Genomic DNA, 22,037 nt, shown 5'->3' with positions numbered 1-22,037 from the left:
TTACTCGAACTACAGCAATACAGCGAGCGCCACTACTGCTAGCTAACTAAAAGATTCAAACTACGGAAGTCACTAGCTACTGATAGGCACAGTTAGCAAATGAAAGATTTTAATAGAGAACAAACAATGTATTTACCTTTATAGTCATAATATATATATCAGTTCATGACACCAATTCTTACAAATTTCAAAACTCCGCCATCTCTCTCCCCACGTCCACCACCGCTGGTGGCTCACCTCCAACTGCGCGACGCTACGCGCTGTTAGCATCCAGCTGCCGCTGCCCGACACTACAATGGCAGACAACAATGCAAACTAGCCACAGGCTGCGCACAGCACAGCCAGTGATTTTTCATACAGAGCGCTATGTGGCGTTACCAATAAGAAAACCTAAACAGCCTACTTACAATCTGTTACATCCTGCAACGGCAAACGCCTGATTACCGCTCGAACTTGCGAATCATATCCATGGCCGCTGCCATCCCACTCTGCCGGCACCAACAGGCAAAAGTCCTGACTTATTTCCTTAAGTTAAAGCCCAAAATGTACATTGTGGCCGGCCGCTGTGACCGAGCGGTTCTAGGCGCTTCACCGCGCGGGATTAGCCGAGCGTCTAAGGCGCTGCAGTCACAGACTGCGCGGCTGGTCCTGGCGGAGGCTCGAGTCCTCCCTCGGGCATGAATGTGTGTTTGTCCTTAGGATAATTTAGGTTAAGTAGTGTGTAAGCTTAGGGACTGATGATCTTAGCAGTTAAATGCCATAAGATTTCATACACATTTGAACATTTTTTTCCTAGGCGCTTCAGTCCGGAACATCGCTGCTGCTGCGGTCGCAGGTTCGAATCCTGCCTCGGGGCTGGCCGGAGTGGCCGTGCGGTTCTAGGCGCTACAGTCTGCAACCGAGCGAACGCTAAGGTCGCAGGTTCGAATCCTGCCTCGGCCATGGATGTGTGTGATGTCCTTAGGTTAGTTAGGTTTAAGTAGTTCTAAGTCTAGGGGACTGATGACCTCATATGTTAAGTCCCATAGTGCTTAGAGCCATTTGAACCATTTTTTTTGTACATTGTGTAATAAGAACACTCGAATTTTTATGTAAACGAATACCTTGCAACGGGAGGCCCCTATTCTGTGGCTGCAAGATTTACGATGATCATCATTAGGCCAGGTGTTTCAAATGACAATGGAATTTGTGTGACAGTCAAACAGATGAGAAAAATACGAAAGAGAACGAAGTCTAATAACAACAATAGACCGTCCTAATCGAGAGGGAAAAAAAGAAATCACCCCCGTGGCAATTACAATCATGAAACATACCTCACTATCCAGGGGAACGTGCGTCCAGCTGCGTGTGTGCTTCTATAAAATGGAACCGGACTGTCGTACACTGTGCGAGTGGTTTTCGGAGCTGCCCGCTGCTGAATGGGGTGCCTTGTAATGGACCACGAGTCCAGTAGAAAGACCTGATGTATGGTGTGTGTGTGTGTGTGTGTGTGAGAGAGAGAGAGAGAGAGAGAGAGAGAGAGAGAGAGAGAGAGAGAGGACTTCCCATCAACTGCCCTACCGGATGCAGAGGCTACTGAGGGACAGTAGCACAGTGGCACAGAGGGTTACTCTACAAATTATACACACAAGGGTTCCCAGGGAGCGTACTTAAGCAAATTAAAAGCTATCTCACGGACAGAACTTTCTCCGTTAAAGTAGAAACAGCCATCTCCACCAAAAGACGTATTCGTGCTGTGGTGCGGCAGGGATCGGTTCTGGGGGCCCTTATTGTACAGTCTGTACACTGCGGACACACCAACGGCCCCTCTGGTGCACACCGCACAATATGCAGACGACACAGCCTTCTGCACACGTAACTCGAACAAGGACCTGGTCATCCGTAGGCTACAACGGGTTTTAGATGACACAGGAACTTGGGCCCGTCTCTGGCGCATCACCATCAACTCTGAAAAGACACAGGCTATGCTGATTACCCGGAGGCTGGGAAGGCGCGGACCCCTTCAACGCCCCCCCCCCCCCCCTCCCCAGCTTCACCTAAACGGAACCGAACTCCCCTGGCGTAACCTTGGACTCTCGTCTTACGTGGAAACCCCACATAAACGAGGTCCACAGGAAGGTCGGTGCCAGAATGTCCATCCTATACCCAGTCCTCAACTCAACCAGCTGCCTTCCCTGCTATGTAGGAGTGAATGTATATCAGGCCCTCATACGACCAGTAATGGAGTATGCATAGTCTGAATAAAACGTTCTCGGTTTTCCAGCCGTGTCAATTCGAACAAAATCCTCGAGCTTTCGATGGCCATCTCCGCAATCGTTGTCAGGAGATCAGTCAGTGATCTCCTGACGACAATGGCAACATCGAAATCTCGAGGATTTTATTCGAACTACGCGGCTGGAAAATCGAGAATGTTTTATTCATGTATGCCGTCGCTAAAGACCCCGAGGACACATATGCATACCCTGTCTGAGGATATGCGGCGAAGCAGCCTCTGGACAAGGCCCAAAAACTACAGAACCGCGCCCTCAGGAGGGCACTGCATCTACCTCTCGGATTCCCCACTGACGATCTGCCCGCCGCAGCTGAAACCGCCTTCCTGAAAGAGCGTTTCCAAGAACTGGCAAGGGCCCCCTAAGAGAGCTCCTCCAGATCTGGAAATGACCTCATCCACTCCCTAGGTGGGTTTAACTTGTGCCGTGACAAGTACAAACACCAAAAGACGATTTTTGATGACTAAGTGGAAGGGAAAATCCCTGTTTCCAATTCCTAATCCTGATCACCCCCCCCCCCCCCCCCCCCCTAAAATCAATAACCTCGCCAACCTCATACAAGCACTAGACACATACAGAACATTCATAACATTACACAGACATCCAAAAATCATAGAAAATAATGACACACACAAGCAAACACGTGGAGTAAAAGCCAAAAAGCTACAGACTCCTCTACACACTTCCCCAAAGAGGGGAAAGTAACAGATGAGAGCGACGACGTGACTGGGTGTCCATTCAAAATGAGGCCCTCTGACCGGCTGCGTGTGGAATGTGGTGAGGCTTTATAAGCACCCATCCTCACTCTGCTCCTGTCCACTGTAGTGTTCGTGTGCGTCGTTAAAAGTGAAACAAAGCAGGAACAACTCCAACATTAGCGGCAAGTAGCCTAGATTTGTACGAGACAAAGTATGCTGTAAGTAAATAATTTTTTCCGTAGATATCTGCCTATAGTATGGAAAGCGGAAAAATTCCACGTATTAAATTCTGTAGCGAATTTCTCCTCAGCAGCTCCGTTGCATTTTGCTCGTTGCAGCACAGTTCCACGATTTTACTCTGGAGTGTGAGGAGAGGCAGGAAGAGGAGGAGGCGGCTCGATGATGGCAGACTCTTTGGCCTATTACTGTTGAGGTGTGGCCTCACAGCTAGGACTGCCATGTAAGTAAACAAAAAATAATAATAATTTGTTCTTGTAGTAGTAGTAGCGATACTTTGACGCTCAAAATTTTATTTCATGCTTGTCCTTGTCACAGTGCACATGCCAGGAATGCAGGCTCAACTAGAGGCAATGCTGAAGTCTGTAAAACAACAACAGCAACAGCATCTGCAACATGCTGTGAAACACCCCCCCCCCTCCCCCCCCCCCTGCATAGAATTCTCAGTGGCAACAGTCTCGTAAGCATAGGGAAAAATGTCTCTGAAGTAGCCGTGTAATCTTTCTGTCTCTCTCTGCGTGTGTGTAATTTAACATCAAAAGAATTATATTTCGTCTTGTTACAGAAACCATTCTACAGGGGCTTAACTTTATCGTCAGGTAGCTGGGGACTGTTCACCAGCAAAAACAGGTGCTGGAACAGACTGCAACAGACAATGAGACACCGGAGCAGCTTTGCAAGCAGAAATTAAAAAAAAGAAAAATTCTGTGGTGCTCAAATACATTTCGTTTGTTTCCGTAGTGTAGGAGAGAGGAGGTCTTTCTCTAACAAAACGGTATATTATTACGGCCTCCGATCTCGGTATAGTTGACCAGTGGCTGCAGGGTAGCTCCGACATAGAGATGTCGAGATTAGAGACGTGGTGAATCAGTTTTCGAGTTGTCGCTACCTGAATGGGCCCATGCAGTGCCTGATGATACGAGGGATATGATCACCTCCTGCCTCCACAATGACATTAGCGGCGCTGCTGGCTCAGGTAAATTGTTTTCTCTTCGTGTGGCATCTGTGTTCTTTTTTAGTTAGTGTATTTTTCTTCCGTCCTCTACAACCGACACGTCTACGTGTTTAATTAATGTACTTGTTCATTCTACAGCTAGTCAGTGGGCAGTACCTGGCACCGAGCAACGTGGCGCAGTGGTTAGCACACTGGACTCGCATTCGGGAGGACGTCGGTTCAATCCCGCGTCCGACCATCCTGATTTAGGTTTTCCGTGATTTCCCTAGATCACTTTAGGCAAATGCCGGGACTGTTAATTCGAAAGGGCACGGCCCATTTCCTTCCCCATCCTTCCCTAATCCGAGCTTGTGCTCCATCTCTAATGACCTCGTTGTCAACGGGACGTTAAACACCGATGTCCTCCTCCTCCGCACTCGAACCCTGTGCGGGTGCCAGGTGCACGGACTACCCGCACGCCGCCGGCCAGACAAACAGCGGCGCCGCAACCTGCGTCCGCAAGGGGCAACATATCCGCAAAATGGCTGCTCATTCTGGCCAAGACAGGGCGCTGGAGATCCGCACCGGCGTCCTATGCCACCACCGCCACCACCGCCACCACCGCCACCACCACCACCACCATCACCACGACCACCATCACCACCACCACCATCACCACCAAAACCGCCACCACCACCACCGTCACCACAATCACCGCCACCACCACCACCATCACCACCACCACCATCACCACCACCACCACTGCTGCCACCACCACCATCATCACCACCACCACTGCCACCACCACCACCGTCACCACCACCACCACCACCACCACCACCACTGTCAACACCACCACCATCACCACCACCACCACTGCTGCCACCACCGCCACCACCGCCACCACCACCACCATCACCACCACCACCATCACCACCACCACCGCCACCACCGCCACCACCACCACCATCACCACAATCATCGCCACCACCACCACCATCACCACCACCACCATCACCACCACCACCATCACCACCACCACCATCACCACCACCACCATCACCACCACCACCACTGCCACCACCACCACTGTCACCACCACCACCACCATCACCACCACCACTGCTACCACCACCACCATCGCCACCACCACCACCACTGTCACCACCACCACCACCACTGTCAACACCACCACCATCACCACCACCACCACTGCTGCCACCACCGCCACCACCGCCACCACCACCACCATCACCACCACCACCATCACCACCACCACCATCACCACCACCACCGCCACCACCACCACCATCACCACAATCACCGCCACCACCACCACCATCACCACCACCACCATCACCACCACCACCACTGCCACCACCACCACCATCACCACCATCACCACTGCTGCCACCTCCATCGCCACCACCACCACCACCACCATCACCACCACCACCATCGCCACCACCACCACCATCACCACCACCACCACCACCACAGTCACCACCACCACCATCACCACCACCACCACTGCTGCCACCACCACCATCGCCACCACCACCACCACCACCACCACCATCACCACCGCCACCGCCACCACCACCATCGTCACCACCACCATCGTCAACACCACCACTGCCACCACCACCATCGTCACCACCACCACCATCACCACCACCACCACTGCTGCCACCACCACCATCGCCACCACCGCCACCACTGTCACCACCACCACCGCCACCACCACCACGGCCACCACCACCACAGCCACCACCACCACCATCACCACCACCACTGTCACCACCACCACCCCCACTGTCGCCTTCTGTTTGTTGTACTAGTAGTACAAGTAGTGGTAGTAGTAGTAATAGTGATAGTGATATGGCTACTAGCAGTCCACCTCCCCCTATTACAGGATATCAGACTGCAAACATCATGCCAGAACTAGAATATGCAGTGATCGAGGGTGCGTTTGATGGGGTATTTCGTTTACAAGCATCGGGAATCCGACAGAGTGGTACAGGTATGTTACAAGTTTCCTGTTGGCCTGCCACCCCATCAGGCAGAGAGAGTTCACCAAATTCGTAAATGATCCGCGAAATCCCTCTGTGAAATGCAGCGCATTACTGCGCTGCGAGCTGTAGCATCCCCCTCTCTTCAAATGGTTCAAATGGCTCTGAGCACTATGGGACTTAACTTCTGAGGTCGTCAGTCCCCTAGAACTTAGAACTACTTAAATCTAACTAACCTAAGGACATCACACACATCCATGCCCGACGCAGGATTCGAACCTGCGACCGTAGCGGTCGCGCGGTTCCGGACTGTAGCGCCTAGAACCGCTCGGCCACCCCGGTCGGCCATCCCCCTTCCTCTCCCCAAAGAGAAAGCGCTGCCGAGGCGAAAATTACTGTCCATCTTCGGGGGAAAGACGATGTGATATCGTGGAACAGCTTGATCACCCAACGGTTCCACGACCCTCCTTGAGTGCTATTTTGACCGGGATTTGGAGATGGCTGGTAGAGGATCCGACAACGGCCTTGCCACAGTGGATACAGCGGTTCCCGTCAGATCACCCAAGTTAAGCGCTGTCGGGCGTGGCCAGTGCCTGGGTGGGTGACCATCCGGGCCGCCATGAGCTGTTGCCACTTTTCGGGGTGCACTCAGTCTCGTGATGCTAATTGAGGAGCTTGACCGAATAGTAGCGGCTCCGGTCACAGTAAACCATCATAACGACTGTGAGAGTGGTGCACTGACCACACGTCCCTCCTAGCCGAGGATGACACGGCGATCAGATTCTCCCGATGGGCCACTTGTGGCCAGAGGACAGAGTGCTGTTAAGTGCTGGTTGAGGATCCGGTAAAGCACGCAGTCGTGTTCTACATGTCCACATCCATTCACGTCTCCATGATTCAATAAACGGAAGGTCCAGCTAAATCGAGCTCTGAAAGATATAGCAGGTATACATGGTTCAAAATGGGTCTGAGCACTATGGGACTTAACGTCTCAGGTCATCAGTCCCCTAGAACATAGAACTACTTAAACCTAACTAACGTAAGGACATCACACACATGCATGCCCGAGGCAGGATCCGAACCTGCGACTGTAGCGCTCGTGCGGTGCCAGACAGTAGCGCCTAGAACAGCTCGGCCACCCCTGCTGGCATCATACATGAGTGCATTAATGTCAAGAATAAAACAGACGATGCCTATTTCGCTTGGTCCATACTGGCTTGTGAAAGAAATTACAAGGTTCATCTGGAGTGTCCAGGGGAATACTGTGTTCTTGATGTTAATACATGTTACAACTATGTATTGAGTTCCTGGTTAAACTTTGGGACATACCCAAATTCTAGAGGCAGAATGAGCGTTATTCAATTAACAGTTTTGGCTTGAAGAAAGACAAGCCAGATGATAATGTATCCAGTATTCAAGATCAGCAAATGCTGCGTCTCAAAATGCTGCTACTCTCAGTGAGGATGAACATCACCACCACGTGTGGGTCAACGACATGTCCCGACTCTTTTCCTTCCTGTTGAGTAAATATGGAAATGAACAGCATGTTTGCTACATGTGCCTCAATGTCTTTTCCTCAAGAGAGCATTTAGCATAACATCAAGTTGGTTGCTCGGCCAATAAACCGGTACATGTTGAGACGCCAGCAGCGGAAAACAAATTCTTAAATTTTAAGAATCGCCACCACCATGAGTGGTTGCTTTTAAGTAATAGAACCCAGCACATTGTCCTCGATGGTGAGTGTTCATCGGAGGTGAGGTTGTCATCTGGAGTCCCCCAGGGAAGTGTGGTAGGTCCGCTGTTGTTTTCTGTCTACATAAATGATCTTTTGGATAGGGTGGATAGCAATGTGCGGCTGTTTGCTGATGATGTGTACGGGAAGGTGTCGTCGTTGAGTGACTGCAGGAGGATACAAGGTGACTTGGACAGGATTTGTGATTGGCGTAAAGAATGGCAGCTAACTCTAAATATAGATAAATGTAAATTAATGCAGATGAAAAGGAAAAAGAATCCTTTAGTGTTTCAATACTGCATTAGTAGTGTAGCGCTTGGCACAGTCACGTCGATTAAATATTTGGGCGTAACATTGAAGAGCGATATGAAGTGGGACAAGGATGTAATGGCAGTTGTGGGGAAGGCGGATAGTCGTCTTCGGTTCATTGGTAGAATTTTGGGAAGATGTGGTTCATCTGTAAAGCAGACCGCTTATAAAACATTAATACGACCTATTCTTGAGTACTGCTCGAGCGTTTGGGATCCCTATCAGGTCGGATTGAGGGAGGACATAGAAGCAATTCAGAGGCGGGGTGCTAGATTTGTTACTGGTAGCTTAGATCATCACGCGAGTGTTACGGAAATGCTTCAGGAACTCGGGTGGGAGTCTCTAGAGGCTAAGGAGGCATTCTTTTCGTGAATCGCTACTCAGGAAATTTAGAGAACCAGCATTTGAGGCTGACTGCAGTACAATTTTACTGCGGCCAACTTACATTTCGCGGAAAGACCATAAAGATAAGATGAGATTAGGGCTCGTACAGAGGCATATAGACAGTTATTTTTCCCTCGTTCGAATTGGGAGTGGAACAGGGAGAGAAGATGCTAGTTGTGGTACGAGGTACCCTCCGCCACGCACCGTATGGTAGATTGCGGAGTATGTATGTAGATGTAGATGTAGAGCGAACTCCCTTTGTAGTTTATGCTGACTTTGAGTGTTTCCTCGCTCCTGTCACACAGCGTGAAGGTGATTCCAATACCTCACACACAACCTTCACCGAGAAACACAAACCGTATGTGGTGGCGCACCAGCTTTAATTCCAGTTTCAATCATCACAAATCATTCATCAGAGATAATCCTACGATTTGCTTACTCACTGAGCTCGAGAAACTTCCGTGGGAAATCGATAAGCTTTACAGCAACATCGTCCCCATGGCCAAGTCAAAGGAAAATGATGGTTTGTACAAGAAGGCTGTTGATTGTCATATTCGTGGGTTGCCGTTAGATAGCAAAGTGGAAACTGCCTGTAAGGTCCGTTGTCACCTAACGCGGAAATTCCACAGTGTGGGTCACAGTGCATGTAAACTGAAGTATCAATTGCCACGACATGTACCTATTCTCTTCCATAATCTGTGTGGGTATGAGGATAACTTTCTTGTTGGACACTTTACTGATTTCGGTGAGAAGAATGATCAGGTCATTGTCCTATCTGAGAGCCTCGAGAAATATACGTCATTTCCCAAACAAATAATGTCTCAAATAATGCCTCTTCCTCAACTTGCTACATTTTATTCAGACACCATTTTCCATAAACTTATTGAAACTGCGTGTCAAGGTGACATGCACGTCACCTGAGCTGCCGATGACGCAAAATTTCATCTTGTGATTATAAATGGCGTATGCCCATCTCGACAGTATGGCAAAAGTCGACGAAACAAGACCACCCGACATATTTGTATTCTCCAGTAATTTCATGGGCGAAACCGTAGCGGATGCAGAATATGAGTATGTTGTGAATGTCTGGCAGACATTTAATATCCCAACATCGGGCGAATACGCAAAGCTGTGCATGGACACAGACACACGCTTGCTTGCAGATGTTTCTCATAACTTCTGGAAATTAATGAACAATTCAATTTTCATCAAAAATATGGAGAATTTAATAATTCACCACAATATTTCTAATAGAACTCCATGGGAAAGGCATTATGGCTCAAGGAAATGCATCGCCAGACCATATTTCAAACGGGTCACCATATTCAATAAGAACTTTTTTGCTGTGGAGATGATGAAGGTTGCAGTAGAGTTCGCAAAACCTAACTATGTGGGGATGTTAGTATTTTGTATCCGTGACTTATTAAACTGATTGTTCGGTAATTTTCACATCTGTCAACACCTGCTTTCTTTGGGATTGGAATTATTATATTCTTCTTAAAGTCTGAGTGTATTTCGCCTGTCTCATACATCTTGCTCACCAGATAGTAGAGTTTTGTCAGGACTGGCTCTCCCAAGGCCGACAGTAGTTCTAATGGAAAGTTGTCTACTCCGGGGGCCTTCTTTTGACTCAGGTCTTTCACTGCTCTGTCAAACTCTTCACGCAGTATCGTATCTCCCATTTCATCTTCATCTACATCCTCTTCCATTTCCATAATATTGACCTCAAGTACATCGCCCTTGTATAGACCCTCTATGTACTCCTTCCACCTTTCTGCGTTCCCTTCTTTGCTTAGAACTGGGTTTCCATCTGAGCTCTTGATATTCATACAAGTGGTTCTCTTTCTCCAAAGGTCTCTTTAATCTTCCTGTAGGTAGTATCTATCTTACCCCTAGTGAGATAAGCCTCTACATCCTTACATTTGTCCTCCAGCCGTCCCTGCTTAGCCATTTTGCATTCCTGTCGATATCATTTTTGAGACCTTTGTATTCCTTTTTACCTCCTTCATTTACTGCATTTTTTATATTTTCTCCTTTCATCAATTAAATTCAATATTTCTTCTGTTACCAAAGGATTTCTACTAGCCCTCGTTTTTTACCTACTTGATCCTCTGCTGCCTTCACTACTTCATCTCTCAAAGCTACCCATTCTTCTTCTACTGTATTTCTTTCCTCCACTCCTGTCAATTGTTCCTTAATGCTCACTCTGAAACTCTGTACAACCTCTGGTTTAGTCAGTTTATCCAAGTCCCATCTCCTTAAATTCCCACCTTTTTGCAGTTTCTTCAGTTTTAATCTATAGTTCATAACCAATAGATTGTGGTCAGAGTCCACATCTGCCCCTTGAAATGTCTTACAATTTAAAACCTGGTTCCTAAATCTCTGTCTTACCATTATGTAATCTACCTGAAACCTCTCAGTATCTCCAGGCTTCTTCCATGTATACAACCTTTTTTCATGATTCTTGAACCATGTGTTAGCTATGATTAAGTTGTGCCCTGTGCAAAATTCTATCAGGCGGCTTCCTCTTTCATTTCTTAGCCCCAATCCATATTCACCTACTACGTTTCCTTCTCTCCCTTTTCCTACTACCGAATTCCGATCACCCATGACTATTAAATTTTCATCTCCCTTCACTATCTGAATAATTTTTTTTTATTTCATCATACATTTCATCAATTTCTTCATCATCTGCAGAGCTAGTTGGCATATAAACTTGTACTACTGTAGTAGGCGTGGGCTTCGTGTCTATCTTGGCCACAATAATGCGTTCACTATGCTGTTTGTAGTAGCTTAGCCGCAATCCTATTTTTTTATTCATTATTAAACCGACTCCTGCATTACACCTATTTGATTTTGTATTTATAACCCTGTATTCGATTGACCAGAAGTCTTGTTCCTCCTGCCACCGAACTTCACTAATTCCTACTATATCTAACTTTAACCTATCCATTTCTCTTTTTAAATTTTCTAACCTACCTGCTCGATTAAGGGATCTGACATTCCACGCTCCGATCCGTAGAACACCAGTTTTCTTTCTCCTGATAACGACGTCTTCTTGAGTACTCCCCCCCAAAGATCCGAATGGGGGACTATTGTACCTTCGGAAAATTTATTCAACAGGACGCCATCATCATTTTACCATACAGTAAAGCTGCATGCCCTCGGGACAAATTACGGCAGTAGTTTCCCCTTGCTTTCAGCCGTTCGCAGTACCAGCACAGCAAGGCCGTTTTGGTTATTGTTACAAGGCCAGATCAGTCAATCATGCAGACTGTTGCCCCTGCAACTACTGAAAAGGCTGCTGCTCCTTTTCAGGAACCACACGTTTATCTGGCCTCTCAACAGATACCCCTCCGTTGTGTTTGCACCTACGGTACGGCTATCTGTATCGCTGAGGCACGCAAGCCTCCCCACCAACGGCAAGGTCCATGGTTCTTGGGGGGGGGGGGGGGGTTATACAGATAGCTTTACCTACTGGATGAAGAACTGCGATCCACATTAAGTAATTAGGTACCATGGCAATGAATTCGACACGTCCTCATACAAGGCCATAATCCTTACGGTACCGTTCCACGGAACAAGAAAGTTATTGGGCAAATTAAAGAGGAGGTGAATGGATTGCTGATCGTGTAGTATGTAGGCCTGTGAACAAAAATGTAGCCTATGTGTATCGCACGTTGGGAGGTGCCACCCAGAGATGGACTCTGGATGTACATAATGATAGGTCAAGGACCCTCACAGTTGAAAATTACTTGTGGTGCCTATATGATTGTGCTCATGGTGCTCCACCATAACCTCAGAATATCGTGCAGCAAACTAGTATTCAATCACGAGGGCACGAGGTGCACACTGTGCTGCAATGTAAGATTGGGCTGTCACCTCATTACTATAAATGGGTCGTTTGTGAGGACCTGACTGAAATCTTCCCATACTCACACTATTCACTCCATGATGTGGGTGGAGAGAATTATAGAGAGTGAAACCGTGCGTGTACAAGGAATGAATGTATGTGGAATAGTGTGGCATGCTCATCATAGTGTAAATATTAGAAGTAGATTGCACACTGTGTGGGCTGTAGAGTAAACAGTTTTTTCACGCACATCACACATATAAATATGTCACGTGGAACACACTTTGCCTGCACACCATGTGTGCCATGTAGACAGTTTTGGTGTTTTTACATAGAAAAAAAAAATGATCAAACAATAAAAATTATTAAAAAATTATAAAATAACTGTATAAAAAAGTTAACTGCAATATATTTCACTTTCGTAAACTGTCTGACAGCACGTCTTATAAAAATGTGTACCAGGTATATATGTAAATATTCTACTTTTGATGTTTCACCTGCTACTAGCCATCACAGCCCTATTAGTTTTCAGTATTTCTTCTTCCCAGTCCAATGCAACTTTTAGATATTTCAATACATCCAATGTTACTATTTTAAAACTGTCCTTCGATAAATAGTCCACTGCAAAAAAATCCCATGTTGCTCAAAATTGCTTGGACTGTAGCCTATAGGTATTATTAGTAATAGTACTAGATTAAGGAAGAAAGTACCCCTGCTTGACTGTAAAATATGAATGTATCTGTTTTCTAAAAGATCCAAAATGTAGCTGTCTTGAAAAGTATGAAAAATGTATTTTCCTAAAAAAAGAACTGAACTGTATCTAATGAAATAAATTCTACCTGTGGATTGCATCTCAGTAACCAATAAGCAGAAACGACCAAATTATATTACTGAACATTTACATGCATCTGTGTCTGTGTCTAGACGAACCGCATTGTGTCTCAAGAACCAAACTGTATCTCAAGAACCAAATTGTATCTCGAGAATCAAATTGTATTTGTAAGAAATGAATAAACGAAAAACTTCTTTACTACGCGTCTTTGTTGTTGTTATTTATAGAAAAAACTATTCCACTTATATACACAAAGGATGTGAAGGAGACAAGTAACATTACTTTTTAACATGATTCCTATTATGGAGTTGAAGTTTAAGATGGAGAACAACGAAATTTATGCAATTGTTGTATTGGACTATGCCTATCATGCTTCATGTTTCGTTGTGGGAGTAGGTGGCATGTTACTTTGTCTGCCTCCAAAGACGTCGAGCAAACATGTCTAAAATTATGTCCTCTGCTGGAGGAGACCCACAGATGTGGTACCTGGGTAAAATTACATACTGACAAAAAATGAAAAACAAGGACATACAGATTATGAGATTAAAATTAATTTATTTCACAACCAGCTAACGGTAATTTTAGATTTTTATAAGGAGACCCAACACTGTTTTCAGAGAGAGTCTTCTTTTTGATTCGACAGAGAGCAGGGCATTTGTAGAATTCCAGGTCTCGAACAGCAGCAAACCGGAAGATTCGACGCATCCATGTGACCTTCTCCGCGCCTTTGATGTAGGTGATGGTATCTGTGTGGTCATATAACAGAAGTGATGTCACCATATCTTTATGGGGTATACCAGGAACATCCCAGCGAATTTCGTGGCGGAAATGTGTTAGCCACCTTGCACTTCTCCACATCTTAAAACACCTCACATCCTTTAAAAACCTTGGTGATGCAAGGCGGCTGAGAACACCAGCATGTTATGTGTACGCTACAAGTGCAACATCTTTAAATTTGAACTGTCCATACTTTTCATCATGGACACCCTGAAGGTCCACAATGATGTTCACACCTTGAGATCCCAATGTGAAATGCTTCAGGTATGGCACAACACATGTTCATTTGTACAGCTCGACGAGCAATACCAGTGAGTGGGTAGTAGTTATCATACTGTCATGTACAACTGGAGGATACGATGCAGTGTGCTCATGGAAATCTGCCAAAGATTCAAATTGAATTATCACCTCTATAGGCCTTGAGTTCAGACTTAATTATCTTGTTCTGTTTTGAGCAGTCTGTTACGATTATTGGTGTTAGCTCCTTAATTTCCGTGGGTCGAGTAGACTTACTTCCTCTTCATAGAGGCATGGAACCGTGCATACATGTCAAATGCTAGACTACCTACATTTTGGTTCCACTGCAAACGTAAATTATCATATGGGTAGAATTCATCGTTCAAGTACAGTCTGGCATTAGTTAACCCACAATTTTCAAATTTAATGGAATCATTTACTATTTTCCCTGTTCTGTTGGCCTGGAAGACAAGTATGATGAATCGCAGGGTTTAGAGTTGACCAGAGGCTTTAGTAGCCCACGTTTGCCTGCTTGCAGTCGGTAAAACTGGGTATTCAGAAATACAATGGTAGAAATACAATGGTAGAAATATATCTGAAATCAGAACTTTTAAAAGTTTCAAACGTTGCTCATCCAATACAGTGATGTGTGGAATTTTCCATTTTATTTTATTGATGTGATCTCGTTCTCCTCTTGTGCTCCCCGAATGTATGAATTACAAACCGTTGCACTCCGTACCAGAATATGTTCCTGTTTAGCATTTAAAATAAAGCATTGCTTGTCTTCAAAGTCTCCCATAAGCAGGATTAGAGATATAAATGTAGTAAATCTCCTGTACTCTTCAGCTGTTCTACCGACTGGCTCGTCTATGAACCAGATCCGAGGGAGAAGCAGAGACATACATTTTAAGAGTTGATGCTATACCTACATTGCGTGTACGGTCAATCTCGGCCCCATTAAGTTCATACCGTATCTCACGAAACAGGAATGCTGAGGCATTATGCGAAAGCTTTGATCCCACAGTAGCTTTACCATTCCTTTTCGTGAATGATCCATCAAGACATATTAAACTGCTGCATGGGAGGGTTAAAGCGTCTTGGTGTTGGATGACAATTCTAATCTCGTATTTCTTGTTAAATATGGTTGAAGCATAAGCTTTGTGTGAGAAGTATACTTGATGTATGGTACACTCGTCATATTCCATTGGGCTAGTTATATCGAATGACGTCACTGCATGGTTTTACACTTAGTGATTTAAGAAACTCGTAGTTTGCACGTGTTACCTTGCGGTTCTGTTGTAATGTGTCACGCTGAGTGTCGTGGACATTAGTTTCTCAGCTGGTTGAAGATGGCTTCTGTCGCTTCCAGTCACACGGTAGTGTGAGAGGTTGGGGGAGAGTCCACTGCAAGTCCCGACCAGTTGAAGCTCACTGGTGGTCGCCGCATGTTCAAGATCACTGGTGGTTCTGCTATGGGTGTAGTCATTCAAAGACTTCCTGACTACGAAAGTCGACAAGTTGATTATCCTGGTCCACAATATGTAGCTCCAGATAGTCCAATGTCTGGACTGTTGCTGGAAGGTGAACAGCGTTGGTAGGAGGCTCAGTAGCTTTATACCCAGTTCCAAATAATGGGAAGAATCCATAATTATATGAATCAATCTATGGTTGAGATACGAGTTTGTTAGAATGTTACACAGGAAGTATATCTACCGACTGATCAGATCTGTAAAATTTACTACGATCCTTCTTCAAAACCTATCCTTTTGTGAAACCCAGTAGTCATCCTACAGAACCTTTCTGGTTAAATACAATCATTGCATTCGCAGTCTCATTTCAGATCTAAGTGTTTAGATGTTTGCACATAGCACAATTCCTTTTCTAGACAGTTTTAAAATTTCGTTTAAATCATCAGTCTCATATACAGCACACCATTAATTTCCAAATGAAATTTACTGTCCGCCTCAGTGAAATTCGGAATGTTGTTGTGTATCAACAGCCCAATCAATGCAATACTCTACTCTCTATTGTTTAAATAAGTCAAAAAATACATTGCATCTGGACATCAAGTGATGAGTGGATGCTTAATGCAAGTATCGTTGTAACTCTCCTGGTGGTTGCAAGTCTCTAATGAGTCGAAATAGTAGACGTTATTTGTATTTTTCTTACCTATGCACCACCTAGTGGGTTCCAGGTCCTCCAGCATCATCTAAATTCACAATTCCACATTCTCTGGATTTCCACATAGTCTTTGGTAATGTGCTCCTTAGAAACTCACCCTTGAGTCTTGGGATTCTGAAGTTTTTCCCAATAAATCTGGGAAAATTTATGTTTGTAAGCAACCTGTTCTGTAGGACGGCTAACGGGCTTTTTTTTTTTATTTGTGAAGAGACCTAGTCCTTTCATGTACGGTTTCAGGTATACTTGTTTTCCGATGGCTGCTGCCTCCATTATGTGGTTATGTCTCCTTGTCTCCTCTAGCTGCTCCTGTGAGTTCTGTGCGTTCTTGACAATTCTGGCAAAAGCCACAGCACTACCAGTCAGTGGACTCATCGTTGAGGGACCTGCAAGGGCAGGAATGAGGAATGTTGAGTATTGGCAGAACCTGGGGTACTTTACTGGCCCTTTATGCTTCAGGGCACTTTTAACTGCATAAATCGCTGCCAGGACACAGTTTTTTAATCATCCCTTCTGCTCCTTATCACCAAGAGCCAAACATTTTTGAAGCTTTGTGCCAGGCCTACGGCAGTTATTAACCAGAATGCGCAGTTCAACTGGAATACGACTGCCTCCTATAAAGTGTCTCATGTTGTGCACTTTATGCTGTTGAGCTGGTTCTGCTCTCTGTACAACATTTTACAGCAAATCGTCAGCGTCAGTCCAGCTGTATTGTGTTGCAGGAAAACCAAGCCATTTAACAAGTGCTCTATTCCCTCGACATCTTATGACATGCTTTATGAGAAACACATGTGTTTCTGAGCTCTTATGCATTTCCTCTGCCTAAAAGCATCCTGAAATTTCAGTGTCACTGCTGTCTTTTAAGATGTAAGTTCTCAGTAGATTGTAAACTGCGAATGTCTCACTCGACCAGTTTGAAAGGTATCATTTCTCAAATGCTGTCTTGTGTTTTGATATGTACCAAATCATCCAAATTAAACTTCTGTTTATGTGGATCCAGCATTTTAGTACGATAGAACACTGCATCCATAAGTCGATTGTCATGAACATTGATTAGTCTAGTTTTTATTGAAAGTTACGCCCATTCCTACCTTTATTCAGTTTTCGTGTTTTATCAATAACCAGAAATCTGCGCTGTGATTATGGAAATCTCTACATTTCTTTACAGCTTCATTGAATGACACATCAGTTCCTGCGTGCGTATGCTCAATGAGCTTTAAATTCAGATTGTCTTGTCTGAACGGTATAATGAGGTTTGCATTATGCTCTAACAACTGTTTCGGCATTCTGGAACATGCGTGTCAAATAAAATACGTCAACACTCATATGACGACCAAAACAGAGATACGGTAGAATTTGATCCTGGTGTTCCACAGCAACATCATCGAATAAGAAACGGTGTTTGGTTTTACTTTTTCTGGTGGTGGGATTTCACTGCTTTGACTGAATTTCATGTATGTTACACCATAGACATCTTTTAGTATCTTTTGCAGCAGCTGGTACGTGGGCTGAAACGTAGTTTTTAAAAATACACATACACGTTCAAATTGTACTCCATCCAGGTGTGTTAACAGCAACATGAGAAGATTTGTCTTACGGCAACTGGATGGACGTACAGTTATCACTTGTATATTATCAGGGAGGAGTATCCCATTTTCTTATTCTTTTAGTCTTCTTCCGCACAGAAAAATTCTGATGCTTCACCCACTGTCAGGTATAGGCGTGCAACGGATTTTTATAGAAATAACACATTTAATAAAAAATGTAGCCACTGTAACGCAATAAGCTCGTTACTGACTGAGCTAAAGTGGCTACATTTAAACAAGAAGGTTGTAGCGTTGTTGCATTAGTTTGTTATGAAGGCGGTGCTAATAGACAATAAATGTCGGTTAAAAGCTGTGAGCTATGTGGGGAAGTTAACCTTGCATTACTGCGCAACGGTTTCACCAGGTATCCAGTCTAGCTTACCAAATTACCAACCAGACTAACATTAATTATAATCTTTTAATCGTCATACGATAACCGGTGAATTTAAATAAAAAGAAGTAAATCAGTTTATAATTGGAAATTTATTTTAACATTGATCATTGAAATTTCAGCATATTAAACTTGATTCATAACTGAACTGGTGCCTTATTTAGGATTGTGAAAATGTGAGTTTTTAATCTTACAGAACACATCAGATATGGAGCCAAGATTGGGATACTGCATACAACACTACATTCATAAAATAACACACGAAGAAAGTTGAAACATATGCGAGAGGAAGTTAACCTCAACCAACCGATTCAATTTTCACCCAAAGAAGTTACATTCGTAGCGCAATCCTGTCCGTCATGTAATTACCACACACTGGTATACTAAATTCATACTAACTCCCCGTGAAATCTTCCCAAAAAGAATAGCTGAGGGCTACTTTGATGATTACACCACATGCTTCACGTGGTCAACTTGGTTTACACAAAGAGTGTAACTCCACAATAATTTTGATAATTAAAATATATTAGATCGAAAAGAAATTTACAAAAGAAGAACCTCGAACTGGTTACTATCGTCTTAGTATTAACACGATGGGTCAAACAATTGTATAAGCATGTGGTACTGGTCTCACAAAGTACACCCCACGTGGGTTGAACATAAAGAAAAGTTGCTATATTGAAAAATATTGTCAAGACGAGACGTTATTATCTCACGCACATTCGCATTTAAGATTGATGATCTTAGTTAGAGTTACTGATCAACACGTGGTTCCACATTACTCACAAAGTAGTGACAAAGCAACTACTGGAAGATATTCTGAACTTCACACTCGAAATACACTGTGTTGCAATTTAAGATAACATTAGATATTTTAGAGCTAAACCTGAAATAAAGGTGATTAAATTTTCAGTTAGGCTGAACTTAAGAAATCCATTGTTCTGCGGACTTAGCAGAGACGCGATTAGCCGGAGATCTTACCACGGACAGACTGACCTGCGGGGCTCCTACCGAGCGTGCTTCACAAATACAAACGGAAGTGACCAGAGAGGCAGTTCCCTATACCAACATGACAAGGGACGGACAGGACTATACTAAGAATAGAAACCTCTTTGCTTCTAGAAAGCGTAGCTACCTGTTCCGACGTTGGTCCTATTGTTCTCTAGCAGACAGGCTTGTATGCTACCATCAAGCATGCAACTAGAAATACATTTGCTCATTCATTCTTTCACGCAGAAGGGAAGGGGGATGACAGTATCTTATCATATACTGTATATAAAAGAAAGCGGATGTAGGTTACGTATGAGACTGTGTGACATGAATTACATATAAACTGTGTTTTAAAGTGTAGTAGTGTGACAGATCGTTCTTGTTTATGTGTAAAAGTAACACGTTTCACTGCTCAGTCTCCTCCCAGATAGTCAGAATCACCACAGTAAATTTAGAAGAGGAATTTATGCCGTAAATGGCACCAGATTTAAGAAATTAACATGAAATGAATCCAACAGAGACCTTTCAAGGTTATGAAGTAAGAAAAATAAAAGATAATATAATAATATGTTATTTACTCTGCAGTAACGATACATAGGATGCAGTACATCAGCAAAATCCAGTGGCTCTTTTTTCACACCAGTACAGTATGTAGCCAATATCAGTCTCTTATATGCACAAAATACAGCGTGTATTTCCCTCAAACTGATGGATATTCCTTTAGCTTCTTCTTTTGGTCTCGTGTTGATACAATGTTCTAAACCGTCTACATACATACATACATACATATGGAGATAGTTCACAATGTCTTTATATGCACTTTGAATATAAGGCAACCACCTGTTCAGTCATACAACACAGTGGATAGCACCATCTGTAGGTCGAACAAGTTTGTATGGTAGAGTGCTGTAAATATATGGGCCGTCCATCCGATCTCAGCATGATTACAGCGCTGTTGCACTGTGATGTTGTGGATAGCACCAGGCAGGCACAGAAAATCTCTGGGGGAGAGCGAAATGGATCAAATCCTGTGGTCATCTGCTGATTGATGTAGGGTTCTGCGTTACACAGTTTATCCAGTTCCGACTCCATAAACCTCAACTTAACACCTCTCAGTGCATTTTCAACATGCCAGTCACTGTCCACTGATGCTTCTGTACCCATATTTAAGCTAAATCACCTCTCCATTACTTTGCAAGTACCGTACACTAGATTGAGAATGCATATAGATACCAGTGCAGAACGACTATTCGGTCATAGACGCCGAAGTATACCAGTTGTTCCATAATTTCAACGCCAGCCAATGACACAGTAGAATGCTTCCCAGTTACTGTATCTTCGCTAAATCACCCCTCCACTACTTTGCAAGCACTATATAGTAGACTGTGAATGCAGATAGATAACTGTGCAGTACGTCCATTCTGTCATAAACGCCAAAGTACACCAGACAGCGTACTATTCCAATACAATTAGATTAGCAACATATTTCCAGCACATCGATCATAGTGCTAAATTTACAATTACGAATGGCAATCTTTCCCTGTGTGGATGGGCGTCACAGAGTATTCTCGCATTCGTAGGCTGAAGTAGGAGATTGACGGATCCCTCCCACATATCCTTGTCCAATCGTCCCTGCAACACAACTGTCAATTTCATCTGCAACTGGCCTGAAGTATGAGGGTCCTACATCCACTACATTCCCCGTCTCGTGAAGGAACAGGGCGAGCTGTATCCGTAACTGATGTTCAACAAAGACTGTTCTCCACAAGTCTTACGCAAAGCACCCATCCAGATCCACAAGATCTCTCCAGATGAGCCGGCCGGAGTGGCAGAGCGGTTCTAGGCGCTACAGTCTGGAACCGTGCGACCGCTACTGTCGCAGGTTCGAATCCTGCCTCGGGTATGGATGTGTGTGTTGTCCTTAGGTTAGTTAGATTTAAGTACTTCTAAGTTCTTGGGGACTGATGACCTCAGAAGTTAAGTCCCATAGTGCTCAGAGCCATTTGAACCATTTTTCTCCAGATGCTTGTATGTCGAGGAGAGTAGCACACCTTACCAGTGAATAGTAGACATGAGAATATTGCAGTGATATAACAGACGGTTAAGACATGATGGAGCCCCAGACAGATGAAGTTTGAAACATTTCACGTAAGTCAACTCAGCTGTCAATTGTGTGGTATTGTTCCACTGCCTGGGGTCAGTATCAGGAAGGTACCGGCATGAGAGAAACGATCATGGAGCATAAGCACACACTCCTATGGCTACAAGGTTCGGACCCTAAAACGCTATATTGTTAAAGCCATATGGTTTCCAAAGTATTAGTCGTGCGGAATGCGATGCTCTTAATACTCTAACGCAAGATATATCTGTCTAACATCAGACATACAACTACCTCCAAGTTTTCTACTCCAATAATTACGGTGACAAACTTTAATGATAAAATTACTTCTTTGTGCACTATTCTAGGAAGACATCGTCAGTGTATATACGCATCTCGATCTGCTTATAAACCAACTAGAACGAAGTCAGGAGACTGCTGTTCTGTCTCTTAGGAAATTAATGGATTTTATACGTCTTTTAGAGTTGGAAACTTATATTCCTTCATTCACATTTTTCG

The 22,037-nt window shown here is 44.3% G+C and overlaps 1 protein-coding gene across 1 annotated transcript in view; it reads right to left on the bottom strand.

The window, feature by feature from the left end:
* Positions 1-3,517: 3,517 nt before the first annotated feature.
* LOC126355530 (uncharacterized) overlaps positions 3,518-22,037 on the bottom strand; it is a 68,133-nt gene continuing 49,613 nt past the window's right edge. The window contains exons 3-4 of the mRNA XM_050005874.1: positions 4,583-5,976; positions 3,518-3,568 (exon numbers count right to left, since the gene is read on the bottom strand). Coding sequence (XP_049861831.1) covers positions 3,518-3,568; positions 4,583-5,976 — 1,445 coding nt within the window. The remainder of the gene's footprint in view (positions 3,569-4,582; positions 5,977-22,037) is intronic.

This window comes from Schistocerca gregaria, chromosome 3, assembly GCF_023897955.1.
Source record: "Schistocerca gregaria isolate iqSchGreg1 chromosome 3, iqSchGreg1.2, whole genome shotgun sequence".
Lineage (NCBI taxonomy): Eukaryota > Metazoa > Arthropoda > Insecta > Orthoptera > Acrididae > Schistocerca > Schistocerca gregaria.
The sequence above is the reverse complement of the archived record's forward strand: the minus strand, read 5'-3'. Positions and strand labels throughout refer to the sequence as shown.